Source organism: Hyperolius riggenbachi, chromosome 11 (genome assembly GCF_040937935.1).
Source record: "Hyperolius riggenbachi isolate aHypRig1 chromosome 11, aHypRig1.pri, whole genome shotgun sequence".
NCBI classification, from domain to species: Eukaryota; Metazoa; Chordata; class Amphibia; order Anura; family Hyperoliidae; genus Hyperolius; species Hyperolius riggenbachi.
In genome coordinates, this window is record NC_090656.1 from 145,390,310 (window position 1) to 145,417,346 (window position 27,037).

Here is a 27,037-nt window from a genome sequence, read left to right on the forward strand (position 1 = left end):
TTATAATAATCAAATTGGATGGTCGATTGGTTGGTAGGTCGCCTAGTGTATGGCCCCCTTTAGGTCCCTTTCATACATGTAGCATTAAAGGGAACCTGAAGCTAGAGGTATATGGTGGCTGCCATATTTATTTGCTTTTAAATAATACCAGTTGCCTGACAGTCCTGCTGATCTCTCTGGTTGCAGAAGTGTCTGAATCACACACCTAAATCAAAGATGCGGTTAATCTAGTCAGATTTTTGTTAGAAACATCTGATATGCATAATTAATCAGGGTCTATGGGCTTTAGAGTATTAGAGACAGATCATCATAAGGACAGCGAAGCAATGTGCATTGTTTAAGAGGAAATAAATATGGCAGCCTCCATAGCCCTCTCACTTCAGCTTCTCCTTAAGTTGCGATGCGACTTTTCTTCAATCACACCACAGCATTTCTGAAAGTTTGCACCGTGTGGTAACGGTGAGGTGGGACCATACAGTGAGGCAAACAGTACAATGAAAGTATGCCTCACTTCTGGGGTTAATGCACATGTGGTACTGTTAATGCACTGCACCCCAATCAATTTGATAGCCCCATAGAGCTATCATTGCTTCTACGTAGTGACGTGCCAAGTTTGTGCAATGCGACAGGACACAACGACGGAAGTGTGAAAGAACCCTCAGCAATAGATCTCACTGACACAGGTCACACAAGCAGACAGATTACATATCTTCCAACTTTTTGAGATGAGAAAAATGGACACTTAAGCCATGCCCCTGACACAACCCTGGCCACGCCCTCACCACGCCTCCAGTCACGCATACCATAAAGATGTCATAAGAAATATATGTTGTTTTATAATTCAAATCACACTGGTCCTTTCTATCCTGGTTTATTTTCCTTCATAGTAACATTTTAAAATTAGTAATCTATCAATTTAAAGGTTGGGAATAAAGTTTAGAGTCAATCAAACACATTTTTAGTATAGAAATATATATATTTACATAGAAAGAGGGACAAAGTCCTGAGAGAGGGACAAATGAGGAGGAAAGAGGGAGAGAGGGACAGGGCTCCCAAAAAGGGACTGTCCCTCCGAAAAAGGGACAGTTAGGAGCTATGAGATTACCTTACTTGATATGTTCTTCCATCTGTCTCATGTGCCTTATGCCCCAGACTCACAGCCAATCAGAGCTGATACTCTTTGCATTCTCACAAATTAGGTAGCTGGTTGGGAGAAAGGCACAAGAAACAGCAGGGGCATTTTTAGGCATATGCATTCCAGGCCACAGCTTGAAGTGTTATTAGTCCTGGGGAACGCCATGCTCCTGATTAAGCTCTGCCCTCAAACTAAGCCACACCCCTGAACTCCTCTCCCAAACAAAACAATGCTGCGTGGGTGTTTGTGCTTCCTCCTGCTCCCTTTGGTGTTCCTTTCTGTCCCCTTCTGTCTCCTTGTGCCATCTTCAGTTCCCCTGTGGCCCCCTGTGCATCCAGAGGTGGATTAAGGTGATAACTATACTAACTATACTAACCACTGTGCTTCCGCTAATCAGGAAGCACAGTGGGCGGCATTGGAGGCGGAGACCTGTAACGTCATGATGCTGCGCTCCACGCTTGGAACGCGGAAATCAGGTAAGTAATTGTCCATGCGCCTCCGGCCGCCCCGCACTTGTCGCCGCTATTCTGGAGGGGGAAGAGAGAGGCAGAAGGAGGGGTCCCAAGTGAGGCAGGGGGGGGGATATTTCCCCCCTCCCCACCGCTGCCTCCACAGCCCTCCATCTAGCCCTGCTTCTCCCTCCTGGGGCACCTACACTGGGGGCAACTATACTAGCCATACTGGGGGCAACTATACTAGCCATACTGGGGGCAACTATACTAGCCATACTGGGGGCAACTATAGTAGCTTACTGGGGGCAACTATACTAGCCATACTGGGGGCAACTATACTAGCCATACTGGGGGCAACTATACTAGCTTACTGGGGGCAAGTATACTAGCCATACTGGGGGCAACTATACTAGCCATACTGGGGGCAACTATACTAGCTTACTGGGGGCAACTATACTAGCCATACTGGGGGCAACTATACTAGCCATACTGGGGGCAACTATACTATCTTACTGGGGGCAACTATACTAGCCATACTGGGGGCAACTATACTAGCCATACTGGGGGCAACTATACTAGCTTACTGGGGGCAATTATACTAGCCATACTGGGGGCAACTATACTAGCCATACTGGGGGCAACTATACTAGCTTACTGGGGGCAACTATACTAGCCATACTGGGGGCAACTATACTAGCCATACTGGGGGCAACTATACTAGCCATACTGGGGGCAACTATACTAGCCATACTGGGGGCAACTATACCAGCTATGCTGGGGGCAACTATACTAGCCATACTGGTGGCAACTATACTAGCTTACTGGGGGGAACTATACTAGCTTACTGGGGGCAACTATATTAGCTATACTGGGGGCAACTATACCAGCCATACTGGGGGCAACTATACTAGCCATACTGGGGGCAACTATACCAGCTATGCTGGGGGCAACTATACTAGCCATACTGGTGGCAACTATACTAGCTTACTGGGGGCAACTATACCAGCCATACTGGGGGCAACTATACCAGCCATACTGGGGGCAACTATACCAGCCATACTGGGGGCAACTATACTAGCCATACTGGGGGCAACTATACTAGCTTACTGGGGGGAACTATACTAGCTTACTGGGGGCAACTATATTAGCTATACTGGGGGCAACTAAACTATACTAGCTATACTGGGGGCAACTAAACTATACTAGCTATACTGGGGGCAACTATACTGGCTGGGGCAACTATACTAGCTATACTGGCTGGGGCAACTATACTAGCTATACTGGGGGCAGCTATCCTGGCTGGGGGCAACTATACTAGCTATACTGGCTGGGGCAACTATACTAGCTGTACTGGCTGGGGGCAACTATACTAGCTATACTGTCTGGGGGCAACTATACTAGCTATACTGGCTGGGGCGACCATACTAGCTATACTGGGGCAACTATACTAACTATACTGGGGCAACTATACTAACTTCATTGGGGGCAACTAGCTTCACTGGGGGCAACTATACTAGACAAAGACAAGACAAATAACATTTATATTGCGCTTTTCTCCTTGCGGACTCAAAGCGCCAGAGCAGAGCAGCAGCCACTAGGGCGCGCTCTATTGGCAGTAGCAGTGTAAGGGAGACTTGCCAAAGGTCTCCTACTGAATTAGTGCTGGCTTACTGAACAGGCAGAGCCGAGATTCGAACCCTGGTCTCCTGTGTCAGAGGCAGAGCCCTTAACCATTACACAATCAGCCAACTGCTAGCTACACTGGGGGCAACTGTACTAGCTATACTGGGGGCAGCTATACTGGGGGCAACTATATTACCTACACTAAGGGCAACTATACTAGCTATATTGGGGGCAACTATACTAGCTATACTGGGGCCGCTATTCTGGAGGGGGAAGAGAGAGGCAGAAGGAGGGGTCCCAGGTGAGGGTGGGGGAAAATGTCCCCCCTCCCCACCACTGTCTCCACAGCCCCTCCATCTAGCCCTGCTTCCCCGGGTGTCAAATGCCCTAGGTACGCCACTGGGATCAGGCGAGCGCCTGATCATGGTACTCTGCTGCTAGCCGCCTGTGCAGCAGCCACCTTGCTCTCTGTGCACGTTTGCATTGTGGCCAGCAGCTATGGACTTGGGCAGCTTTGGAGACGGAAAGGAAGAGGAAGCTTCTGCACTGGATATGAGCAGAGAAATGAGTGACACTGATGGCTGCTGCGGTGTGAAGGTGAGCTGGCTACCTATACTGAAAGGGGGGTGGCAAAAGGAGGGATTAAGGGAGTCATCTGGCTACCTATACTGGAGGGAAAGGGGGGAGGGGTCATCTGGCTGCCTATACTGTGGTGGGGGGTGTCATCAGGCTACCTATACTAGATACTCTTAAAATGGCAAAAACCCCTTTCGGAGGTCTCTCTCTGGATTTCGGATTTCAGATAGGAAATCCAAGTTTGCTCGGATAGTCTATTCGGATTTTAAAAAATATCCAAATTGCTATTCAAGGTTCGGATAGTGGAAAAAGTTTGGATTATCTGGGTAGTTCAGATATCCGAAATCTTGCTGAGCACCATTGACTAGAGGGAAGGGGAGAGGAGTCCTCTTGCTACCTATACTGGAGGGAAGGGGTGAGGGGTCATCTTGCTAGGGTGGCAGATGGTGACAGTGGCCTTGGGCGCCTAAGAGTACAAATCCGGCCGGGGGGGGGGGGGGGGGTTGGGAGTGACACAGGGCTGCTTGCCTGGAGTGACATAAGAGCTAGAAATGTCCCTGAGAAACAGGCAGATCATATGTGATATCATTAGGCTTGTCTGTTCTCCGGAATGAGTTTCACTAAAGAACTGTTAACAAGCTGATGAATCCTCTCTAGCCAACTAAAGATAATGAATCATCTTCCTTCCTTGTTGCGGTAAATTGGAATTCCTACCCACCAGTATTTCCACGGAAGCTCTGGAACTCAGATTAGATTACCATCTATGTGGTTTTCACAATATGTCAGTTTTTCCACTTAGATTAGGTTACCACCCATGTAGATCTCATTTCTTTATGAAGCGTGTTCTTCAGAAACACAGAAACAGATCTTAAATTTGCACTTTACAGGATCTCTTGGAAAAGGGGTTACCAAATTTCCTGTAAGATTTAGCAATACACATTCATAGTACTGCTGTTATTCTGGTCACATTTTTATGAATATTAAACAATGAATTTGTCTACAGCACCACCTTCTACATTTATTTTTGTCATCAACACTATTTTTATGAAATGATTATATATATATATATATATAATGCTGGATGCATGATAAAAAGTATTGGATTACTGTGGAGTAACTAGTGAGCTAGTTAGAAAGCTCAAGTATTAAACGGACATTTACAATTAGCATAATAATGCCAACCTTATTGGTTGCCACTGGTGCTAATAATATACAAATTATGGTTGTTTAAGTTTTAGAACTCATTCACAGTAGAGGAACACTGGGGACCTTGCACTATCAGTGCATGGCTATTGCATTGAAGCTAGAATTGATAACAATTTAATGCACACTCCACTTACTACAGACTGTGTTAATCTGCATGAACACACACCAAAAAAGCTTCTGTAGTGCGTTTTAATACCACACCATATATTAACCCATAGCAATCCAAACTTCATACATAGACTTATGCACCTTGGAAGTACCAATGGTAGATCACCATATAAAATAAATGGCATACAGTTGGGAACATCAGATTTGGAGAAGGACTTAGGAATACTGGTTGATAACAAGTTAGGTAATTGTGTAAAATGCCAAGCATTGTTGTCGGTTTGATGGGAAATTGCATTATGTGTACCCAGCATGATGTCCTACCATATTATTATACTGCATTGTGGATGGCTGGGAAAGACCTTTTCAGGAATTACCCTCCCCCCCCCCCCCCCCTTGAAAATCCTGGGTTTGCCCCTGTCTGTACCTATTTTTCATTGGTTCCTAATGCCTGGTAAGCACCATGCAATTTCCCCTTTAGATAGATGTGTTGAATCAATTATTTCCGACTGTTCCATTCTGATTTCTGATAGTTTTTCTGATCGATTTTGTATAGAAGTGATCAGAAATCATATTGGACCTCTTGGAAATAATCGATTTGATCTGTCTATCTGATTGGAAATTGCATGGTGTGTTCCAGGCATAACTGTAGCTTTTTTCTTTCCTGGCTGTCTCTCTCTTTTGTTTTGTTTTTTACCATCTTGATCCCTACTCCTCATAAATCATGTTCTCATTCTTGCCACCTGCCTTAAAATGAGGCCTGTTTTTCCAATGTTCTCTATATATGTTCAACTCTAAAGCCAATATTAGTATTAAACTTGTGATTTTCTGAAATGTTATAGTTTGTTTAGTACCTTTCAGGGCCAGCAGAATCAGTGGCTCCCCTCTGGCTTCTTCTTTATTCTTATAACATGACACATTGGTTCCTTTTAGCAGCACCCAATTCTGTTTATAACCTTTCAGAGTCATTTTTCGTGGCCTAGTGGTAATAGAACATAGTTTTTACATGATTTAAGGACTCAGCACAAGATTTAAATACACTAATATTAGGTAGAAAACCTTATAGTCACCTGAATACTCGCAGATACTCCTGGAGTTCTGGTTCAAGCTCAATGCCTTCCTGTTAAAGAGGCATACAATTATACAAATACTGTGAATTGTTTTAAAAGAACAATATAATGTGACCATGAACTGTATGAGCTAAAAATCTCTTTAATTTTCTATTTACAGCTCGCTACAGTACATAATTACTTCTGCAGTGGCGTAGCTACAAACCTCTGGGCCCCGATGCGGAATCTGGATGTGGGCCCCCCCACGGCAACAACAGCCCCCCTCCCCCGGCAACACCCGACACACACACATATCCGAATCCCTATAGCCAGATATAGATCCCCCCAGTATAGGTAGCCAGGCATAGGTAAGCCAGTATAGTTGCCCCCGGTATAGGTTAGCCAGGTAGGTGCCTCCAGCATAGGTATCCAGTATAGTTGCCCCCAGTATAGGTTAGATAGGCAGGCGCCGCCGGTATAAGTTAGATAGATAGGTGCCCCCAGTACAGGTTAGCTAGGTGGGTGCCTCTAATATAGGTAGCCAGAATAGTTGCCCCCAGCATAGGTTAGATAGGTAGGTGCCCCCAGTATAGGTTAGTTAGGTAGGTGCCTCCAATATAGGTAGCCAGTATTGTTGCCACCTGTATAGGCTAGCTAGGTGCCCTGAATACAGGTTAGACAAGTAAGTGCCCCCAGGTTAGATAGGTAGGTGCCCCCCAGTATAGGTTAGATTAGGTAGCTGCCCCCCAGTATAGGTTAGATGAGGTAGGTGCCCCCCAGTATAGGTTAGGTAGCTGCCCCCCAGGATAGATTAGGTAGCTTTCCCCCAGGATAGGTTAGATTAGGTAGCTGCCCCTCAGGATAGGTTAGAGTAGGTAGCTGCCCCCCAGGATAGGTTAGAGTAGGTAGCTGCCCCCCAGGATAGGTTAGAGTAGGTAGCTGCCCCCCAGGATAGGTTAGAGTAGGTAGCTGCCCCCCAGGATAGGTTAGAGTAGGTAGCTGCCCCCCAGGATAAATTAGGTAGCTGCCCCCCAGGATAAATTAGGTAGCTGCCCCCCAGGATAGGTTAGATTAGGTAGCTGCCCCCCAGGATAGGTTAGATTAGGTAGCTGCCCCCCCCAGGATAGGTTAGGTAGGTAGCTGCCCCCCCCAGGATAGGTTAGGTGGGTAGCTGCCCCCCAGGATAGGTTAGGTAGGTAGCTGCCCCCCCAGGATAGGTTAGGTAGGTAGCTGCCCCCAGGATAGGTTAGGTAGGTAGCTGCCCTCCCAGGATAGGTTAGGTAGGTAGCTGCCCCCCAGGATAGGTTAGGTAGGTAGCTGCCCACCCAGGATAGGTTAGGTAGGTAGCTGCCCCCCAGGATAGGTTAGGTAGGTAGCTGCCCACCCAGGATAGGTTAGGTAGGTAGCTGCCCCCCCCCCCCCAGGATAGGTTAGGTAGGTAGCTGCCCCCCAGGATAGGTTAGGTAGGTAGCTGCCCCCCCCCAGGATAGATTAGGTAGGTAGCTGCCCCCCAGGATAGGTTAGGTAGGTAGCTGCCCCCCCCCCAGGATAGGTTAGGTAGCTGCCCCCCCCAGGATAGGTTAGGTAGGTAGCTGCCCCCCCAGGATAGGTTAGGTAGGTAGCTGCCCCCCAGGATAGGTTAGGTAGGTAGCTGCCCCCCAGGGTAGGTAGGTAGGTAGGTAGGTAGGTAGGTAGGTAGGTAGGTAGGTGCCCCATAATGAAGGGGGGAGCCGCAGCTGCGGGGAGGGCAGCCCGACCTCTCCCTCCCTTCCTCTCCCCGGGCCCCCCCCCCCCTTCAGATGCAGAGTGCGCGGCGCACGGAAGCGCTGTAGTAGGCAGAACTCACCTACGTCCCTGCGCCGCTGATCTCCTCCCGCTGTATAGATGTTGTTACACACTGCTTCCTGTTTAGCAGGAAGCAGTGTGTAACAGCATTTATGCAGAGCGGGAGGAGATCAGCGGCGCTTGGAACGCAGGGACGGAGGTGAGTTCTGCCTACAGAGCTTCCGTGCGCCGCGCACTCTGCATTTGAAGGGGGGGGGGGGCCGGGGAGAGGAAGGGAGGGAGAGGTCGGGCTGTCCTCCCCGCAGCTGCGGCTCCCCCCTCCCAATAGCACGCACGGTCGCACACTACAAAAACACATGGGGCCCCCCCGGGCCCCTCCCCCGCCTCTTCAGGAGCCGGGCCCGGTCGCCGTGGCGACCGTTGCGACCACAGGCCCTACGCCCCTGTACTTCTGATATATTCAATGTATGCAGTTACCTGTGAATTCAAAGCAATGATTAGTAGCTAATAATACAAACTTACAGGCCCCGTTCACACTGCACGCGTTTCCAGCCGCGTTTTGGAAACGCGTGCGGGAGGCCGGCACGCACGACATCAGACAGTGCATAGAGTGCACTGTCTGATGTTCACACTGCATGCGTTCCGGACCTGTGCGGTCCGGGAACGCATGCTGCACGCATTTTTAGCAAAAACGCGTGGCTGTCCCATTCACTTTTCAGTGATGGGATCAGCCATGCAACGCACACAAATGCAAATGGCGTGCGTTCACATACGTTGCGTTCCGCACGCATAGCCATCCGCGTTTGTGATGTGAACGGGCCACAGGCACTATCTGTCTTAAAGTGGACCTGAACTCTTGCACAGGACAAAAGGTGATAAGAGATGTTAAATAAGTTCATTTGAAAGCACAGGATGTTAACAATATGTCTGCATCCATGAATCAGGAAGTAGAAACAGTGCAGATTTATATTAGGATTTGTATCAGCTGTAACAACAATTTTGTTTTTGTTTAACCACTTAAGGACTGCAGTCTTAAAACCCCTTAAGGACCAGACACTTTTTTTCCATTCAGACCACTGCAGCTTTAACGGTTTATTGGTCGGCCATACAACCTACTATCTAAATGAATTTTACCTCCTTTTCTTGTCACTAATACAGTTTTCTTTTGGTGCTAGTTGATTGCTGCTGTGATTTTTAGTTTTTATTATATTCATCAAAAAAGACACGCATTTTCTCCAAAAAATGATTTTTTTTACTTTCTGTGCTGACATTTTTCAAATAAAGTAAAATTCCTATATACATTTTGTCTACATTTATTGTGCTACATGTCTTTGATTAATAAATAGACACTTATTGGAAATTTTTTGTTTGGGTAAAAGTTATAGTGTTTACAAACTATGGTGCAAAAAGTGAATTTCCCCAGTTTGAAGCATCTCTGACTTTTCTGAGCACCTGTCATGTTTCATGAGGTGCTAGAATTCCAGGATAGTATAAATACCCCCCAAATGACCCTATTTTGGAAAGAAGACATCCCAAAGTATTCACTAAGAGGCATGGTAAGTTCATAGAAGATTTTATTTTTTGTCACAAGTTAGCGGAAAATTGCACTTTGTGACAAAAAAAAAGAAAAAAAAAAGTTTCCATTTCTTCTAACTTGCGACATAAAAAAAATGAAATCTGCCACGGACTCACTATGCTCCTCTCTGAATACCTTGAAGTGTCTACTTTCCAAAATGGGGTCATTTGTGGGGTGTGTTTACTGTCCTGGCATTTTGGGGGGTGCTAAATTGTAAGCACCCCTGTAAAGCCTAAAGGTGCTCATAGGACTCAGTGGGAGAAATATCTCTGTAAATGACAATTTTTTGATTTTTTACACACAATTGTCCATTTACAGAGATATTTCTCCCACCCAGCATGGGTATGTGTAAAAATACACCCCAAAACACATTATACTACTTCTCCTGAGTACCGCAATACCACATGTGTGACACTTTTTTGCAGCCTAGGTGCGCTAGGGGGCCCAACGTTCTATGAGTACCTTTAGGATTTCACAGGTCATTTTGAGGCATTTGATTTCTAGACTACTCCTCACGGCTTAGGGCCCCTAAAATGCCAGGGCAGTATAGAAACCTCACAAGTGACCACAAGTAGCATTATAGTCGTGGACGGCGAGGGTTTTTTCAGTGACCGCAGTTGCCCGTGGAATTTGCACTGTCGTGTCTGTGTGAATGGTGGACAGAAGGTAAATGTCCCTCTTGTCCTTCCATTTCACCGCGAGCAGGTCATCAGTACACAAGGCAGCCCTCTTCCCCCATGCTCGCCAGGTACTAACGAGCCGTTGGGGGAAACCCGGCGACTAGGCCGCACGGTGCCACAGCAGCAGATTCCTTCTATCTTTAAATGCTGATAGAGGGCCACACTTGTGTAAAAGTTGTCCACATAAAGATGGTACCCCTTCTGGAACAAAGGTGACACTAAGTCCCACACAATCTTGCCACTGCTCCCCAGGTAGTTAGGGCATCCGACCAGCTCCAATTTTTAGTCTTTTCCCTCATACCCCCTAAAATGAGATGTATAGCCTGTGGCCCTTTCACAGAGCTTATACAGTTTCACCCCATACCGGGCGTGCTTGCTTGGGATGTACTGTTTCATGCCAAGGCGCCCAGTAAAATGTATGAGGGACTCGTCTACGCAGATGTTCTGTTCAGGGGTATAAGCATCAGCAAATTTTGATGACAGGTGGTCTATTTATGGAGCCGGTTGTCACAGGACCCCTGGTGGCCAGACCGCAAATTGCCTTCCAATCGGTTCCAGCACACAGACCATGCAAGCTGTGGTCGCAATCGGTGCACGGAAACCGCTGGAACTTGGGCAGCAGACCGACCAGAAGGGAGCCTGTGAGGTACGGTACTTACAACTTACACACTATTTCAGGGTATAACTGCCACCACCGCTGTTATCATGGGACAGCGGCACCCACTGACTTGCTGAGCCTAGATCTACAAATAAAACCGGTTAAACACACTCTATTCTGTCTAGCTAGCAACAAAACAATAGTAGCGTCTCTTCAGAAGTCTGGGTTCAGTTTGTGCAGCTGAATAGCAGGGTGGCTGAATAAACAAAGGACGTTTGAACGTCGTTTATTAAATATGCAATATGAATAATTAATATATACAGACAATCATTAAAATCAACAATTATTGAAACATTGATAGCCAGTATGAAATAAAAAGGGAGAAAATACTTAGGGTTTGTGGAAATATGTCCGTTCTGGGAAAATCATAAAGTTCTTGGTTCAGTTCAGTAGCAAAGTCCAAACAAACCAGGTTCCAGCATGTCCTCAAGCTGGCAAGGATATAATCAGGATGTTGTTCAAAGTGGAGAACACTGAGTTTGGCTCCTCTGCCATTCTTATGCCCCTGATCCAGTAGGAGGGAGTGAGGGCGGGAGCCACACACCCCCTTAGAATATGAGATGAGTCCTCCCCTTGTCCTGGGGACCAGAAATCATATCTAACCATATATGGGCTCTATCTCACAGAACCGTACAGGTCAGGGCAGATTTACTAACATTTTTAGGTCTGTCTCGATTTACCCAGCAGCCTGATACCAAACATTAGGGGTAGGACTCCTGTGGTATTATCAGGGCACTTTCGAATTGCCTAACTGGCAGTCTTTACCTCAGAATGTTCTGAAACGTTTTCAGAACCAGCACCAGACCAGGCCCAGCATGCTCTGGGAGTTTGAGGAGCCTGCCAGCCTGGCAATACAGGAAATATGACACATATAGCAGTTTATGGAATATTATATACATCTGGGATTTACAGCAGGTCATTTCTAGGTAAAGGCTCCTTTTGAAGCTTAGGGCAACAGCTACATGTCAGCTCCCCTGTTGGGATTGTAGCAAGAGAGTCTGACTTTTTCCCCAATAAATTGGTTCTGCCAGGCTGCTTATCGACTCCATCTGATGAATGGGCCATTAGCACAGCTTGATGCCGGGGACACTCTGCAGCAGGCTCCTGCCTTTTGGTGGAAGGAGGGAAAGAACAGTCTTTTAAAAACTCAGAAATGTCAGTTTTTGATCGCTGCAATGGCTGCACAAATTTAGCCTGAAAGCGATCAGAGATTGGACTGCGCGGATCCTTCCAATTCGCCCGGGTTTCTCACGGCTGTTCCGTGACAGCACCCCCTGGGGTGAAGGCAGATAGACATGCATCAGCAAGATGTGTGTCGTTGCCACTAACCTGCGATATCTGGTCTAGTTCCCCGTTTTAACGGGATAGCCCGTCGGTGTTCTGGTGTCGGCTGACTGCCTTGTGTTGAATCGTGAAGTCGTACTGCTGTAATGACAGGCTCCAGTGTAAGAGCTTGCCATTGGTCCCAGCAGTGCGGTTCAGCCAACTCAGGGGATTATGATCGGTAATAATCGTGAAGGAGCAGCCGTACAGATATGATTGCAGTTTCTGTAGGGCCCACACAATCGCTAGGAACTCCTTTTCAGTAGTGGAATGGGCTACCTCTCAGGGCAGGAGCTTCCGGCTCAGGTAGAGAATAGGGTGCTCGTCTCTCTTTCCGTCCACCTGGCTGAGGACTGCGCCAAGACCGTAGTCAGAGGCATCGGTTTGCACAATAAACCGACAACTGAAATCCAGGGCTTGAAGCACAGGGGCGCTTGCGAGTGCCTGCTTCAAGGCCTGAAAGGCGTTCCCACACTCGGGGGGCCAACTAACAATTTTGGGGTGTTTCTTGCTAGTGGCATCGGTCAGGGGCTTTGCGAGGGTACTATAGGCTGGAACAAATTTCCTATAGTAGCCAGCAGTCCCCAGGAATGCCTGGACCTGTCTCTTCGTGATAGGCCGAGGCCATGCCAGGATGGCGTCGACCTTTCCCGTGTCAGGTTTCAGGGTATTACCCCCCACCCGGTGACCTAAGTGCTGCACCTCCGTCATGCCAATCTGACACTTACTTGGCTTAACCGTCAGATTGGCCCTGGCCAGCCTCTCTATTACCTGAGACAGGTGTTTGAGGTGTTCTTCCCAGGTGGGGCTGAACACTGCAATGTCATCCAGGTACGCTACAGTGAACCCTTGCATTCCCTCCAGCAGGTCGTTCACGGCCCGTTGAAACGTGGCAGGTGCGTTCTTCATCCCAAAGGGCATCATCGTGAACTCGAAGAGGCCGAAAGGGGTGATGAAGGTCGACTTTTGCCTCGCGTCAGGCGCAAGCGGTATCTGCCAATACCCCCTGCTCAGATCCATGATTGAGAGGTACCTGGCGGCCGCCAGTGTATCTAACAACTCATTGATGCGAGGCATGGGGTAGGCGTCTGTAGTAGTGATGGCATTCAACTTCCTGTAGTCCACGCAGAACCGAGTTGTCTGGTCCTTTTTGGGGACCAGGACAACTGGGGCTGCCCAGGCACTGCAGGACTTTTGAACGACCCCTAGTTCTAGCATCTCCCTCACCTCTTTCTGCATGTCTGCTTGCACCTCTGGAGAGACACGGTAAGCGGATTGCTTGATGGGGGGATGGGTTCCTGTATCCACTTGGTGAACTGCCAGACTGGTTCGCCCTGGGAAACCTGAGAAAGTGTGCTGGTATGGGGCCAGCACCTCTTGCAGTTGTTCTGTCTGGGATGGAGAGAGTTGCGGGATGACATTTATGTCACCGTCCAACTCGTGGGTGTCAGCCAGTAGATCTAAAAGGGGGTCTGCCTCTCCCTGCTCTAACCGGCTGCACACTGGCAACACATAGTTGACCCTGTCATGGTGGGCCTTCAGCATGTTGACATGGAAGCTTTTCTGTTTCCTGCCTCCCATGTTCACTAGGTACGTCAGGGGGTTTAACCACTTCCCGACCGCCTAACGCACAGAGGCGGCCGGGAAGTGCACCCCGCAAGGACCGCCGTATAGACAAATGGCGGCGGTCCTTGTAGGGGCATGGGCGGAGCGATCTCGTCATCCATGACGCGATCCTCCGCCGGCGCCTGTCACCGTTCGCCCGCCGCAACATCCCGCCGGCTATACGGAAGCGCCGGCGGGATGTTAACCCCGCGATCGCCGCATACAAAGTGTATAATACACTTTGTAATGTTTACAAAGTGTATTATACAGGCTGCCTCCTGCCCTGGTGGTCCCAGTGTCCGAGGGACCACCAGGGCAGGCTGCAGCCACCCTAGTCTGCACCCAAGCACACTGATTTCTCCCCCCCCCGTCCCCAGATCGCCCACAGCACCCCTCAGACCCCCCCCCCTGCCCACCCCCCAGACCCCTGTTTGCACCCAATCACCCCCCTAATCACCCATCAATCACTCCCTGTCACTATCTGTCAACGCTATTTTTTTTTATCTCCCCCCCCTGCCCACTGCCCCCTCCTGATCACCCCCCACCCCTCAGATTCTCCCCAGACCCTGCCCCACCCCCCTGTGTACTGTATGCATCTATCCCCCCTGATCACCTGTCAATCACCTGTCAATCACCCCCTGTCACTGCCACCCATCAATCAGCCCCTACCCTGCCCCTTGCGGGCAATCTGATCACCCACCCACACCAATAGATCGCCCGCAGATCCCACATCAGATCACCACCCAAACGCAGTGTTTACATCTATTCTCTCCTCTAAACACCCACTAATTACCCATCAATGACCCATCAATCACCCCCTATCACCACCTGTCACTGTTACCCATCAGATCAGACCCTAATCTGCCCCTTGCGGGCACCCAATCACCCGCCTACACGCTCAGTTTGCCCTCAGACCCCCCCTTATCAATTCGCCAGTGCATTAGTTATATCTGTTCTTCCCTGTAATAACCCACTGATCACCTGTCAATCACCTGTCACCGCCACCCATCAATCACCCCCTGTCACTGCCACCCATCAATCACCCCCTGGCACTGCCACCCATCAATCACCCCCTGTCACTGCCACTCATCAATCAGCCCCTAACCTGCCCCTTGCGGGCAATCTGATCACCCACCCACACCAATAGTTCGCCCGCAGATCCGACGTCAGATCACCTCCCAAGGGCAGTGTTTATATCTGTTCTCTACCCTAAACATCCACTAATTACCCATCAATCACCCCCTGTCACTGCTACCTATCAGATTAGACCCCTATCTGCCCCTAGGGCACTCAATCACCCGCCCACACCCTCAGAATGCCCTCAGGCCCCAGCCCTGATCACCTCGCCAGTGCATTGCTTGCATCTATTCCCCCCTCTAATCACACCTTGAGACACCCATCACCTCCTGTCACCCCCTAGCACACCTACCCATCAGATCAGGCCCTAATTTGCCCCGTGGGGGCTCCTGATCACTCGGCCAAACCCTCAGATCCCCCTCAGACCCCCTTCCGATCACCTCCCCAGTGCATTGATTGCATCTATTTTCCCCTCTAACCACCCCGAGACACCCATCAATCACCTCCTGTCACCCCCCTAGCACTCCTATCCATCAGATCAGGCCCAATACAACCTGTCATCTAAAAGGCCACCCTGCATATGACCGGTTCCACAAAATTCGCCCCCTCATAGACCACCTGTCATCAAAATTTGCAGATGCTTATACCCCTGAACAGTCATTTTGAGACATTTGGTTTCCAGACTACTCACGGTTTTGGGCCCGTAAAATGCCAGGGCGGTATAGGAACCGTGATGATGAGTTCATAGAAGATTTTATTTTTTGTCAAAAGTTAGCGGAAAATGACACTTTGTGAAAAAAAACTATTAAAATCAATTTCCGCTAACTTGTGACAAAAAAATAAAAACTTCTATGAACTCACCATACTCCTAACAGAATACCTTGGGGTGTCTTCTTTCTAAAATGGGGTCATTAGTGGGGTTCCTATACTGCCCTGGCATTTTAGGGGCCCTAAACCGTGAGGAGTAGTCTTGAAACAAAAATGACCTGTGAAATCCTAAAGGTACTCATTGGACTTTGGGCCCCTTAGCGCAGTTAGGGTGCAAAAAAGTGCCACACATGTGGTATCGCCGTACTCGGGAGAAGTAGTACAATGTGTTTTGGGGTGTATTTTTACATATACCCATGCTGGGTGGGAGAAATACCGCTGTAAATGGACAATTGTGTGTAAAAAAATCAAAAGATTGTCATTTACAGAGGTGTTTCTCCCACCCAGCATGGGTATGTGTAAAAAATACACCCCAAAACACAAAAACACACCCCAAAAAATTATGTCGACTGCCACTCGGTGAAATGGCTCACTGATGACTGGCAGGGGACACAAGGGAGCTTTGGGGGATTCCCAGCCCTTTTTACCTTTTGGCAAGCGACACTTGACCGGCAGTAGTTTGTCACGTCTATCCGCATTTTAGGCCAGTAGAAATGTCCCTGAATACGGTCAAGGGTCCTGTGGATTCCCAGGTGCCCAGCCAGGGGGATGTCATGTGCGGATTTCAGCACATGCCCCCGGAATGCGCTAGGTACCACAAGCAACTTGGCATTCAGCCCCGTTTTTTCCTCCGGTGGGTTGTACTGGCTCACTGTACAGCTTACCACCTTCCCAGTACACCTTGAATGCCGACCCGTCTGCGAGGGGCTCAGAAGCCTGTCTTCTGAGGGCCTCGAGACTAGGGTCGGTCTGGAGTGCCTGCCTGAAGGCAGCACTATCAGTTTCAGCCAGCTGGCCCGTGGCATACGAGGTCAGTGGCTGAAAGTCATCATCCTCGGGGTCAGAGGAGGTAGAGGAGGCCGGAGCCCCATCCACCTGTTCTGAGCTCAGGTTCTGAGCAGGGGCACATTTCAGAGTTAACTACATCAGTTTCACATGCAGGAGTGACCATAACAGGTATAATAACATTTTCATGACAACTTACAGTGGTAGCATTGAACACAGGTACCTTTGATTCAGGTACTAGGGAACCCGGTATCCTTGAAAGGGGCACATTTAACACACCTCCCCCCTGTTCTTGCCCCTGGGTGCAAAGTACCTGAGTGTGGGCGGAGTGTCTGTCTCCGTCCTGGGGTTCCACAGGGCTTGGGGCAGGTTCATAGGACAACACAAGCTTGCCCAGGTCGGTCCCCAGCAAAACAGGGACCGGCAGTTGGTCCAAGATCCCCACAACCTTCTCTTGAACCCCCAGTCAATGGACACCCGAGCTTGGGGAATGTGAGAAAGAGTGCCCCCCACTCCAGTGAGGGTGAGGTACTTGTCAGGAATGATGTACTCTGCGGAGACAAGGTGCGCATGCGCCAGAGTGTCATCTGCTCCGGTGTCTCGGAAGCCAGTGACAAGCTGGTCATTCACAGTAACCAGCTGGTGATTGCTCATGATGGGGGAGTTCCCTGCACCCTTGGCAAACATCATGTTGGTTGCTGCTCCTGGTTGGGGTACACTGGCGGGTGGTGTCTGCCGCGGGCGAGGTACAGGTGGTACCGGTGTTGGGGTGGTCTGCCTCCGCTCCAGACAGGTGAACTTCATGTGTCCCATCTTGTAGCAGTAGTGACAGGTGACCCCTCCAGGTGCTGCAGGCCTGGGCGCAGCAGCTGCGCTGGGTGGCCTCTGTGGCGGACGGCTCACAGGGGCAGGAGAGTCTGCCAGAGTATTGGGCGGACCTCCTCTTCTCCAGCTGGATGGTGCAGTTCTGCTTGTGTCAGGCACCCGGGTAGTTGCAAAGGTTTCAGCGAGGTCTGCAGCGACAGTTGCTCCAGCACAAACTGTCGTACATTAGCAGGGCAAATGTTCAGAAACTGTTCTAGGACCATCAAGTCCTCTAGGACATCATAAGACCCTTTTGTGAGGCCTAGAGTCCACTGGCGGAGTGTGGTGAGCAAGCTGCTGAACACATCTCGATAAGAGTCAGAAGATTTTTTCTGCCAGGACCTGAACTTTTTGCGAGAGGCTTTTATAGCTGCATAATCATTATCTTTTTCTGCAGGTAACTCTGCAAAAGCATCAAGCGCTTTGTAGCGCAGCAAAGGTGTCAGATGTCTGGCCCACTGGTCTTGGGACAGACGATACTGACGGCATGCTTTTTCAAAAGACCGCAGAAACAAGTCAATGTCAGTGTCTTTTTCAATATTAGCAAATTTAAATTTTGCTCTTACGGGTGAGATTGCTCCTTCAGCAGGGAGGCTGGGCGGTGAACTCCGACTGGCCTGGTGAACCTTGGCCATGTTCAGTTCATGCTGTCGTTGGAGCTCCCGTTCTGTAGCAGCCGCTCCCGTTCCTCACGCGCTTCTGCAGTCTGGCGCTCTTCTCATGCTTGTATATACTGCAGGTACTTTTCCAGGTCAGTGTACATCAGCTTTTGTAATGCCTGCTGCATTACCGGGTCAGCACACATGGACAGTCCAGTACTGGCCGCTTCCGTGTGAGTACTTTCAGAAACTCTGGGATCGGGGTTCACACTGACAGTCTCCTGCATAACTGTTGTCGCATTGCCTGCAGGTTGCTCAACCTCTGTACGCTCAGGTTCTTCAGTCTCTGGTTCCCCTTGACTTGGGTCAGATGGGCTGGCGCCTACCTAAGCGGACACATCCAGCTCCCACAGTTGCTGGCTATCCCATTGAAACAAGTCATTTACCAGTTCCTGTTGTTTCTTGCGGCAGATGTCAATGCCTCCCACTTGGCAAAGATTTTGCAGGTCTGCCATGCACATGTTATTGTAGTTCCCGGACATTTCCATGCCAAATAAAATAAAACGTTTGGGGAGGGGTACTGGCTACACAGTCTCTCTGTATATATTAAAAAGTATATTGCATTCCAGCTACACCAATGAATTAGTTCATTTCTTGATAGCGCTAGTGCTATCTTGGATACTTTCAGCACAACACAGATCCCAACCACTGCCAAACACTGTCACAGGACCCCTGGTGGCCAGACCGCAAATTGCCTTCCAATCAGTTCCAGCACACAGACCATGCAAGCTGTGGTCGCAATCGGTGCACGGAAACCGCTGGAACTTGGGCAGCAGACCGACCAGAAGGGAGCTTGTGAGGTACGGTACTTACAACTTGCACACTATTTCAGGGTATAACTGTGTAACGATTGGTGTCAGCAACACAGATTTTTCTGATTATTGGTGATCTGCAGTATCACCAATAATACAGATGCTATTCCCGATTATATGGTGATCTGCAGAGTCACCAATAATACCAGTATAGCTAGACACAGGACACCCAATGATATGTAGTGTTTTGTGCAACAGTAATAGGAAAGGTTATCTCCAGAGAAGCGGGATATACAGACACTACTGCAGCCAAGGATTCCCTGAGGTGCAGGGAATCAGATTGTACTGCAGCCAGTGGGTACCTGAGGAGCAGGGACGACTGTCTGGAGTGAAGTAGTGAGGTTTGGACTGCAACTGGGGATTCACTGAGGAGCAGGGAATCAGACTGTACTGCAGCCAAGGATTCCCGGAGAGGAAGGGAATCAGACTGTACTGCAGCCAGTGGACTTTAGAGAGGTAGAAACCCACTAGCTGTGCTGTATGATAGTCTCCAGAGGAGCTGGTGACCATAGGCCAGATATAACAGCTAGTAACCACCTGAAGAGCAGGTGTCACAGGAGTAAGGAAAGGCTGTTTCACCCAAGGGCTAGGTGACAGCCAGGAAGATCAGACAGGCAACACACGGACAGACAAAGTAGAGAAGAGTAAGGCTGATTCAGTATCCAGGTACAGGCAGGGTTGGCAACAGGTAGACAGATGAGCGGAAGTACCGAATCAGAGAACAGGAGAGTAATCAGGAAAGCCAAAGGTCATAACGGGTAGACAGTAATATAACACAATTCCTAGTCTTAGGTGTGAGGTCCTTGGTCTCAACACCTGGGAACTAGTCTGAAAGATGATAATAACAATTCCTAGTCTTAGGTGTGAGGTCCTTGGTCTCAACACCTGGGAACTAGTCTGAGAGATGCTAATAGTAAACAATAGTACTAAAGGCGATCACAAGAATCTGACTCAGTGTGAATTTCCAGCTCCGGCTGGTTCTAACACACTGTGCGATCTGACTCAGGTCTGAGCGCTCACACGCATGTGTTCGCAACAGCAGACAACTTGCAAGTGACCAGCAAGTCCCTATATATACTAACAGCGCTGACCAGCGCAGCCCCAGACACTCAGCCAATCTGAATCATGGCTGGAGTCATGATCAGCTGACTCCCCTTCTAGCAGCATAAAGGTCCTGTCACCTGGCGCGCGTAGATCTCCATTTGTGTGCACTAGAAGGACCAGGCAAGACAGCCCCATGCTGCTGCGCGGCCGCAGCCGCCGGCTGAGACGCAGAGATAGCCGCCATGCCGCTTGTCCATGCGGCGGTATCTCCGCTATCCCTTACAAACTGCCACCACCGCTGTTATCATGCGACAGCGGCACCCACTGACTTGCTGAGCCTAGATCTACAAATAAAACTGGTTAAACACACTCTATTCTGTCTAGCTGGCAACAAAACAATAGTAGCGTCTCTTCAGAAGTCTGGGTTCAGTTTGTGCAGCTGAATAGCAGGGTGGCTGAATAAACAAAGGACGTTTGAACGTCGTTTATTAAATATGCAATATGAATAATTAATATATACAGACAATCATTAAAATCAACAATTATTGAAACATTGATAGCCAGTATGAAATAAAAAGGGAGAAAATACTTAGGGTTTGTGGAAATATGTCCGTTCTGGGAAAATCATAAAGTTCTTGGTTCAGTTCAGTAGCAAAGTCCAAACAAACCAGGTGCCAGCATGTCCTCAGGATGATGTTCAAAGTGGAGGACACTGAGTTTGGCTCCTCTGCCATTCTCATGTCCCTGATCCAGTAGGAGGGAGTGAGGGCGGGAGCCACACACCCCCTTAGAATATGAGATGAGTCCTCCCCTTGTCCTGGGGACCAGAAATCATATCTAACCATATATGGGCTCTATCTCACAGAACCGTACAGGTCAGGGCAGATTTACTAACATTTTTAGGTCTGTCTCGATTTACCCAGCAGCCTGATACCAAACATTAGAGGTAGGACTCCTGTGGTATTATCAGGGCACTTTCGAATTGCCTAACTGGCAGTCTTTACCTCAGAATGTTCTGAAACGTTTTCAGAACCAGCGCCAGACCAGGCCCAGCATGCTCTGGGAGTTTGGGCAACCTGCCAGCCTGGCAATACAGGAAATATGACACATATTGTGGGCAGCACGGTGGCGTAGTGGTTAGCTCTCTCGCCTTACAGCGCTGGGTCCTTGGTTCGAATCCCAGCCAGGGCACTATCTGCAAAGAGTTTGTATGTTCTCTCCGTGTCTGCGTGGGTTTCCTCCGGGCACTCCGGTTTCCTCCCACATTCCAAAAACATACGGATAAGTTAATTGGCTCCCCCTAAAAATTTGGCCCTAGACTACAGTACTTACACTACATAATATAGACATATGGCAATGGTAGGGATTAAATTGTGAGCTCCTTTGAGGGACAGTTAGTGACAAGAGATATATATATATATATATATATATATATATATACATTGTACAGCGCTGCGTAATATGTCGGCGCTATATAAATACTAAATAATAATAATAATAATAATAAAATAGCAGTTTATGGAATATTATATACATCTGGGATTTACAGCAGGTCATTTCTAGGTAAAGGCTCTTTTTGAAGCTTAGGACAGCAGCTACGTGTCAGCTCCCCTGTTGGGATTGTAGCAGGAGAGTCTGACTTTTTCCCCAATAAATTGGTTCTGCCAGGCTGCTTATCGACTTCATCTGATGGATGGGCCGTTAGCACAGCTTGATGCCGGGGACACTCTGCAGCAGGCTCCTGCCTTTTGGTGGAAGGAGGGAAAGAACAGTCTTTTAAAAACTCAGAAATGTCAGTTTCTGATCGCTACAATGGCTGCACAAATTTAGCCAGAAAGCGATCAGAGATTGGACTGCGCGGATCCTTCCAATTCGCCCGCGTTTCTCACGGCTGTTCCGTGACACCGGTCACCGTGACACCGGTCATAAAAGTGGTCACTTTCATGACAGGTTGTGTTGTCATTGAAGTGCAGGAAGCACAGGATGTTCTCAAATCGTGTCCTGGACATGACAGCAGAGAACATGGGCAGGGGATGTATTGGGTGCGTAGACCAATAAGACTGCAATACATTCAATTTGACTAGACCCATGTTAAAGAGAAGGCCCAAAAAAGTTTTAAGTTCAGAAACGGAGTGGTTTCCACTGGAAAGGCTGGGCATAGTACCTATCCGGGTTGTTGGTGATGTATTGTGTGGCATAACGGTTGGTCTCAGCCACAATTAAAGAGACTCTGAAGCGAGAATAAATCTCGCTTCAGAGCTCATAGTTAGCAGGGGCACGTGTGCCCCTGCTAAACCGCCGCATACGCGCCGCTAAACGGGGGTCCCTTCACCCCCAAACCCCCCACTGCGACACTTGGTCGCAGGCTTGGTCGCTCCTGGAGGCAGGGCTAATGGCTGCAGCCCTGCCTCCATTCGCGTCTATCAGCCGCGCATCGCCGCCTCTCCCCCGCCCCTCTCAGTGAAGGAAGACTGAGAGGGGCGGAGATACGCGCTGACAGACGCGCGTGGGGCAGGGCTGCGGCGGTTAGCCCTGCCCCAACCAGGAAGTGCTCCCCCGCATTATGGAGGGGATTTGGGGGGACAGGGTCCTTCGTAAAGCCGCGGGATAGCGGCGGTTTAGCAGGGGCACACGTGCCCCTGCTATATATGAGGTCTGAAGCGAGATTTATTCTCGCTTCAGACTCTCTTTAAGTGGTAGAGATCCTCGGTGAAGAACAGATGAAAAAAGTCTAGGGCCGATCCTAAATTATCTGTCTCTACCTGGACTCCAGACTGGAGATGGCCAGAACCTCCGATTTTCAGTTTGCGAACCGGGTTTGCGAACCTCCCGAGAAAGTTTGGTTTGCGTGAACTTTTGCGAACCGCAATAGACTTCAATGGGGAGGCGAACTTTGAAAACTAGAAAAAATTATGCTGGCCACAAAAGTGATGGAAAATATGTTTCAAGGGGTCTAACACCTGGAGGCATGGTGGAGTGGGATAGATGCCAAAAGTCCTGGGGAAAAATCTGGATTGGACGCAAAGCAGCGTTTTAAGGGCAGAAATCACACTGCATGCTAAATTGCAGGCCTAAATTTCTTTAAAACATCTTGCATGTGTATACATCAATCAGGGAGTATAATTAGAGTACTGCTTCACACTGACACACCAAAATCACTGTGTAACGCACTGCAAACAGCTGTTTGCGTAGTAGCCATGGCGAGATTGCTCTTCCTCACTCAGTGATGTCAGGTAATGTCTGACTTCCTCCAACTTTCAACGGTTCTTTCTCTACCATTGTTAAAGCTTACATCTACTTTTTAAATACTTGTTCTGCTTGCTGTTCAGTACCTGCAACGAGAATCTTTTATGGAGGGCAAGTCTGCCATTGCGAGTGACCACAGGTAATGGCCAGGGAATCCTGGTTCGATTCCGGTCCGGAGTGGGAGCCTAAGAAATGGCTACCACCACCACACATCCAAGGAAGGCAGCAGGCATGCTGTGGACAAAGAAGCAGGAACGGCTACCACACATCCAAGGAAGGCAGCAGGCATGGCATGCACGTCCCGAGGTAGTGACCAAAAAAACAATACAGGAGGACTTTTGAGGCCCTGCTGTATATGAGATGAATCAACTTTAAATCCTTTAACAAGAATCTGTTATGGAGGGCAAGTCTGCCATCCATTCAAGTGAAAGGTATGCACTGATTGCCAGGTATAATACAATGTGCAGTCAAAGATGCAGTGAAAGGTATGCAGTGACTGCAAACAGCTGTTTGTATAGTGACGGCCGTGCTGGACTGGTGCGCACCATGAAGAAAGTGCAGGTGATGGCGGCTTTCCAGCCCATATGGTCGCCGGGCTGAGGTAGCTGAATGACAGAACAGTGACTGTCCAGCTGATCAAATTTGGTCTGTCTACAATGAAGCAACAACCTTATTATCTTTGGTGTGCCACCCCCGAGACACTCATATAGCCGTTGGTCATTGCTTCATTGTGATACACAAGCCCCTTCACCGCGGCAAGGTAATGATCACGAAGGGGAATGGGCACATGTACATGCCCTTTGTTTTGTTGTTGCAGCCGCAGTGCAGCCAGAAAAATTAGGCAGGCATGTACACACACCAGAAAAATTATTATAGCGTGGCCTTAAAAATTCTGGAATCCGCCTGGAGTCCTGGAGTCTGTTGGTGGTGGTGGAGAAGGAAGTCAAGCGGCCTGCGGGCAGAGGTGCTGTGTGGGAAGTGACTTAGTCATGGGGCAGGCAGCCAGTCACACGGCGTGCAGGCAGAGATGCTGTGTGTGGGGACTGACTTAGTCTTCGGACGGGCAGTAGCCCTCCGGGATCCATGCCTCATTCATTTTGATAAAGGTGAGGTACTGAACACTTTTGTGACTTAGTCGACTTCTCTTCTCAGTGACAATGCCTCCAGCTGCGCTGAAGGTCCTTTCTGACAGGACGCTTGAGGCAGGGCAAGACAGATGTTGGATGGCAATTTGTGACAGCTCTGGCCACAGGTCAAGCCCGCGCACCCAGTAGTCCAATGGTTCATCGCTGCGCACAGTGTCTACAGCCACACTTAAGGCCAGGTAGTCGGCTACCTGCCGGTCCAGGCGTTGGTGGAGGGTGGATCCAGAAGCACTAAGGTGAGACGTTGGACTAAAGAATGTCCGCATGTCCGACATCACCATGAGATCGCTGGAGCGTCCTGTCCTTGCCTGCGTGGACATGGGAGAAGGATTACTGGCAGTGGTACCTTTATTGTATTGTGCTGTGACACTCTTAAACGCATTGTAAAGCATAATTGCCAGTAGTGATGCTCAAATACCCCTTTTTAAAATTCGAGTTTGGTCGAATTCGAATAGTAAATTATTCGAGGTCAGTCGAATATTCGAGTCGAATAATTTTTACTATTCGATTCGACCTCGGACTTCGAGCTCACTATTCGAGTCGGTATTCGAGCTCACTATTCGAGCTGACTATTCGAATTGGCCTTAAATAGCTTCCAACACTTGTTTTGAGGGTGAATGATGCAAGAAACATCTTTTTTTCCAAGTAACAACAGCAAGTGATTATGTGGGGATGTTCCTTTAAAAAAAATGTGGAAAGAGAAGTTGTGTCCTAAATTTTGTTCAGTAGTGTTACTGTATATACTTGTTCTTCTTCTTCTTTATCTTTCTTCTTCTTCTAGATCTTCTTCTTCTATATCTTCTTCTTCTTCTTCTTCTTCTTCTTCATCATCTTCTTCTTCTTCTTCATCATCTTCTTCTTCATCTTCTTCATCTTCTTCTTCATCTTCATCTTCATCTTCTTCTTCATCTTCATCTTCTTCATCTTCTTCTTCTTCATCTTCTTCTTCTTCTTCTTCTTCATCTTCTTCTTCTTCATCTTCTTCTTCTTCATCTTCTTCTTCTTCATCTTCTTCATCTTCTTCTTCTTCATCTTCTTCATCTTCTTCTTCTTCTTCTTCATCTTCTTCTTCTTCATCTTCTTCTTCTTCATCTTCTTCATCTTCTTCTTCTTTTTCATCTTCTTTTTCATCTTCTTCTTCATCTTCTTCTTCATCTTCTTCTTCATCTTCTTCTTCTTCATCTTCTTCATCTTCTTCTTCTTTATCTTCTTCTTCTTTTTCATCTTCTTCTTCATCATCTTCACGTATTTCTCTTTTCAATTTTTTTTTAAAGAAATGCAGCTATTTTTGAGCGTAACAAATAGCTGGTGGGCGCACGCATGTTGGAAGCGCCATTGTATGTGCTCCCTGGCAGTGGAAACACAAAGACAGCAGGAGGTAAATTCAGCAGCAGGAGGAGGAGGATGAGTGTGTGGCAGCAGGCAGTCAATGAGGCAGGCAGCTCGCCGTGACATAATAGCCCTGGTACCTAGCGGTGATACCAGGGCTGTAAATAAACACAACAGGAGGTCCCAGACAGCGGTCGTGCAGCCCACATTGTGTCCAATACACAACTGGGACAACACAGTTTTCAACCCGGGCACCTCAGAAAAATTAAACCTTTTTTTTTTTTAATGGTTTTTTGGTTTTTGGTTTTACAACCAATATAGCTATTGTTTGACGTAATAGCTGGTGGCAGAGTGGCAGCAGAAGAAGGTAATGCTGTGTACCCTGGCAGTGGGAAACACAGACAGACAGCAGCAGCAGGAGGAGGAATGGAGGAGTAGGCGAGCAGCTATTGTTTGACGTAATAGCTGGTGGCAGAGTGGCAGCAGAAGGTAAATCATCTGTGTACCCTGGCAGTGGGAAACACAGACAGACAGCAGCAGCAGCAGCAGGAGGAGGTGTGGAGGAGCAGTGTGAGTGTGGCAGCAGGTAGGCAGCGTGACATAATAGCCCTGGTACCTAGCGGTGATACCAGGGCTGTAAATAAACACAACAGGAGGTCCCAGACAGCGGTCGTGCAGCCCACATTGTGTCCAATACACAACTGGGACAACACAGTTTTCAACCCGGGCACCTCAGAAAAATTAAACCTTTTTTTTTTTTTAATGGTTTGTTTGGGTTTTGGTTTTGCAACCAATATAGCTATTGTTTGACGTAATAGCTGGTGGCAGAGTGGCAGCAGAAGAAGGTAATTCTGTGTACCCTGGCAGTGGGAAACACAGACAGACAGCAGCAGCAGGAGGAGGAATGGAGGAGTAGGCGAGCAGCTATTGTTTGACGTAATAGCTGGTGGCAGAGTGGCAGCAGAAGGTAAATCATCTGTGTACCCTGGCAGTGGGAAACACAGACAGACAGCAGCAGCAGCAGCAGGAGGAGGTGTGGAGGAGCAGTGTGAGTGTGGCAGCAGGTAGGCAGCGTGACATAATAGCCCTGGTACCTAGCGGTGATACCAGGGCTGTAAATAAACACAACAGGAGGTCCCAGACAGCGGTCGTGCAGCCCACATTGTGTCCAATACACAACTGGGACAACACAGTTTTCAACCCGGGCACCTCCGAAAAATTAAACCTTTTATTTTTTTTAATGGTTTTTTGGTTTTTGGTTTTACAACCAATATAGCTATTGTTTGACGTAATAGCTGGTGGCAGAGTGGCAGCAGAAGAAGGTAATGCTGTGTACCCTGGCAGTGGGAAACACAGACAGACAGCAGCAGCAGGA

General features: G+C 48.5%; 1 protein-coding gene across 2 annotated transcripts in view; it reads right to left on the reverse strand.

Moving 5' to 3' along the window:
- The window catches only part of FERMT3 (FERM domain containing kindlin 3), a 333,595-nt gene that overhangs the window by 60,778 nt on the left and 245,780 nt on the right, over window positions 1-27,037 (reverse strand). For both annotated transcript variants that reach the window (XM_068261020.1, XM_068261019.1), the window contains exons 9-10: window positions 6,168-6,217; window positions 5,952-6,076 (exon numbers count right to left, since the gene is read on the reverse strand). In XM_068261020.1, the coding sequence (XP_068117121.1) occupies window positions 5,952-6,076; window positions 6,168-6,217 (175 nt within the window). The remainder of the gene's footprint in view (window positions 1-5,951; window positions 6,077-6,167; window positions 6,218-27,037) is intronic.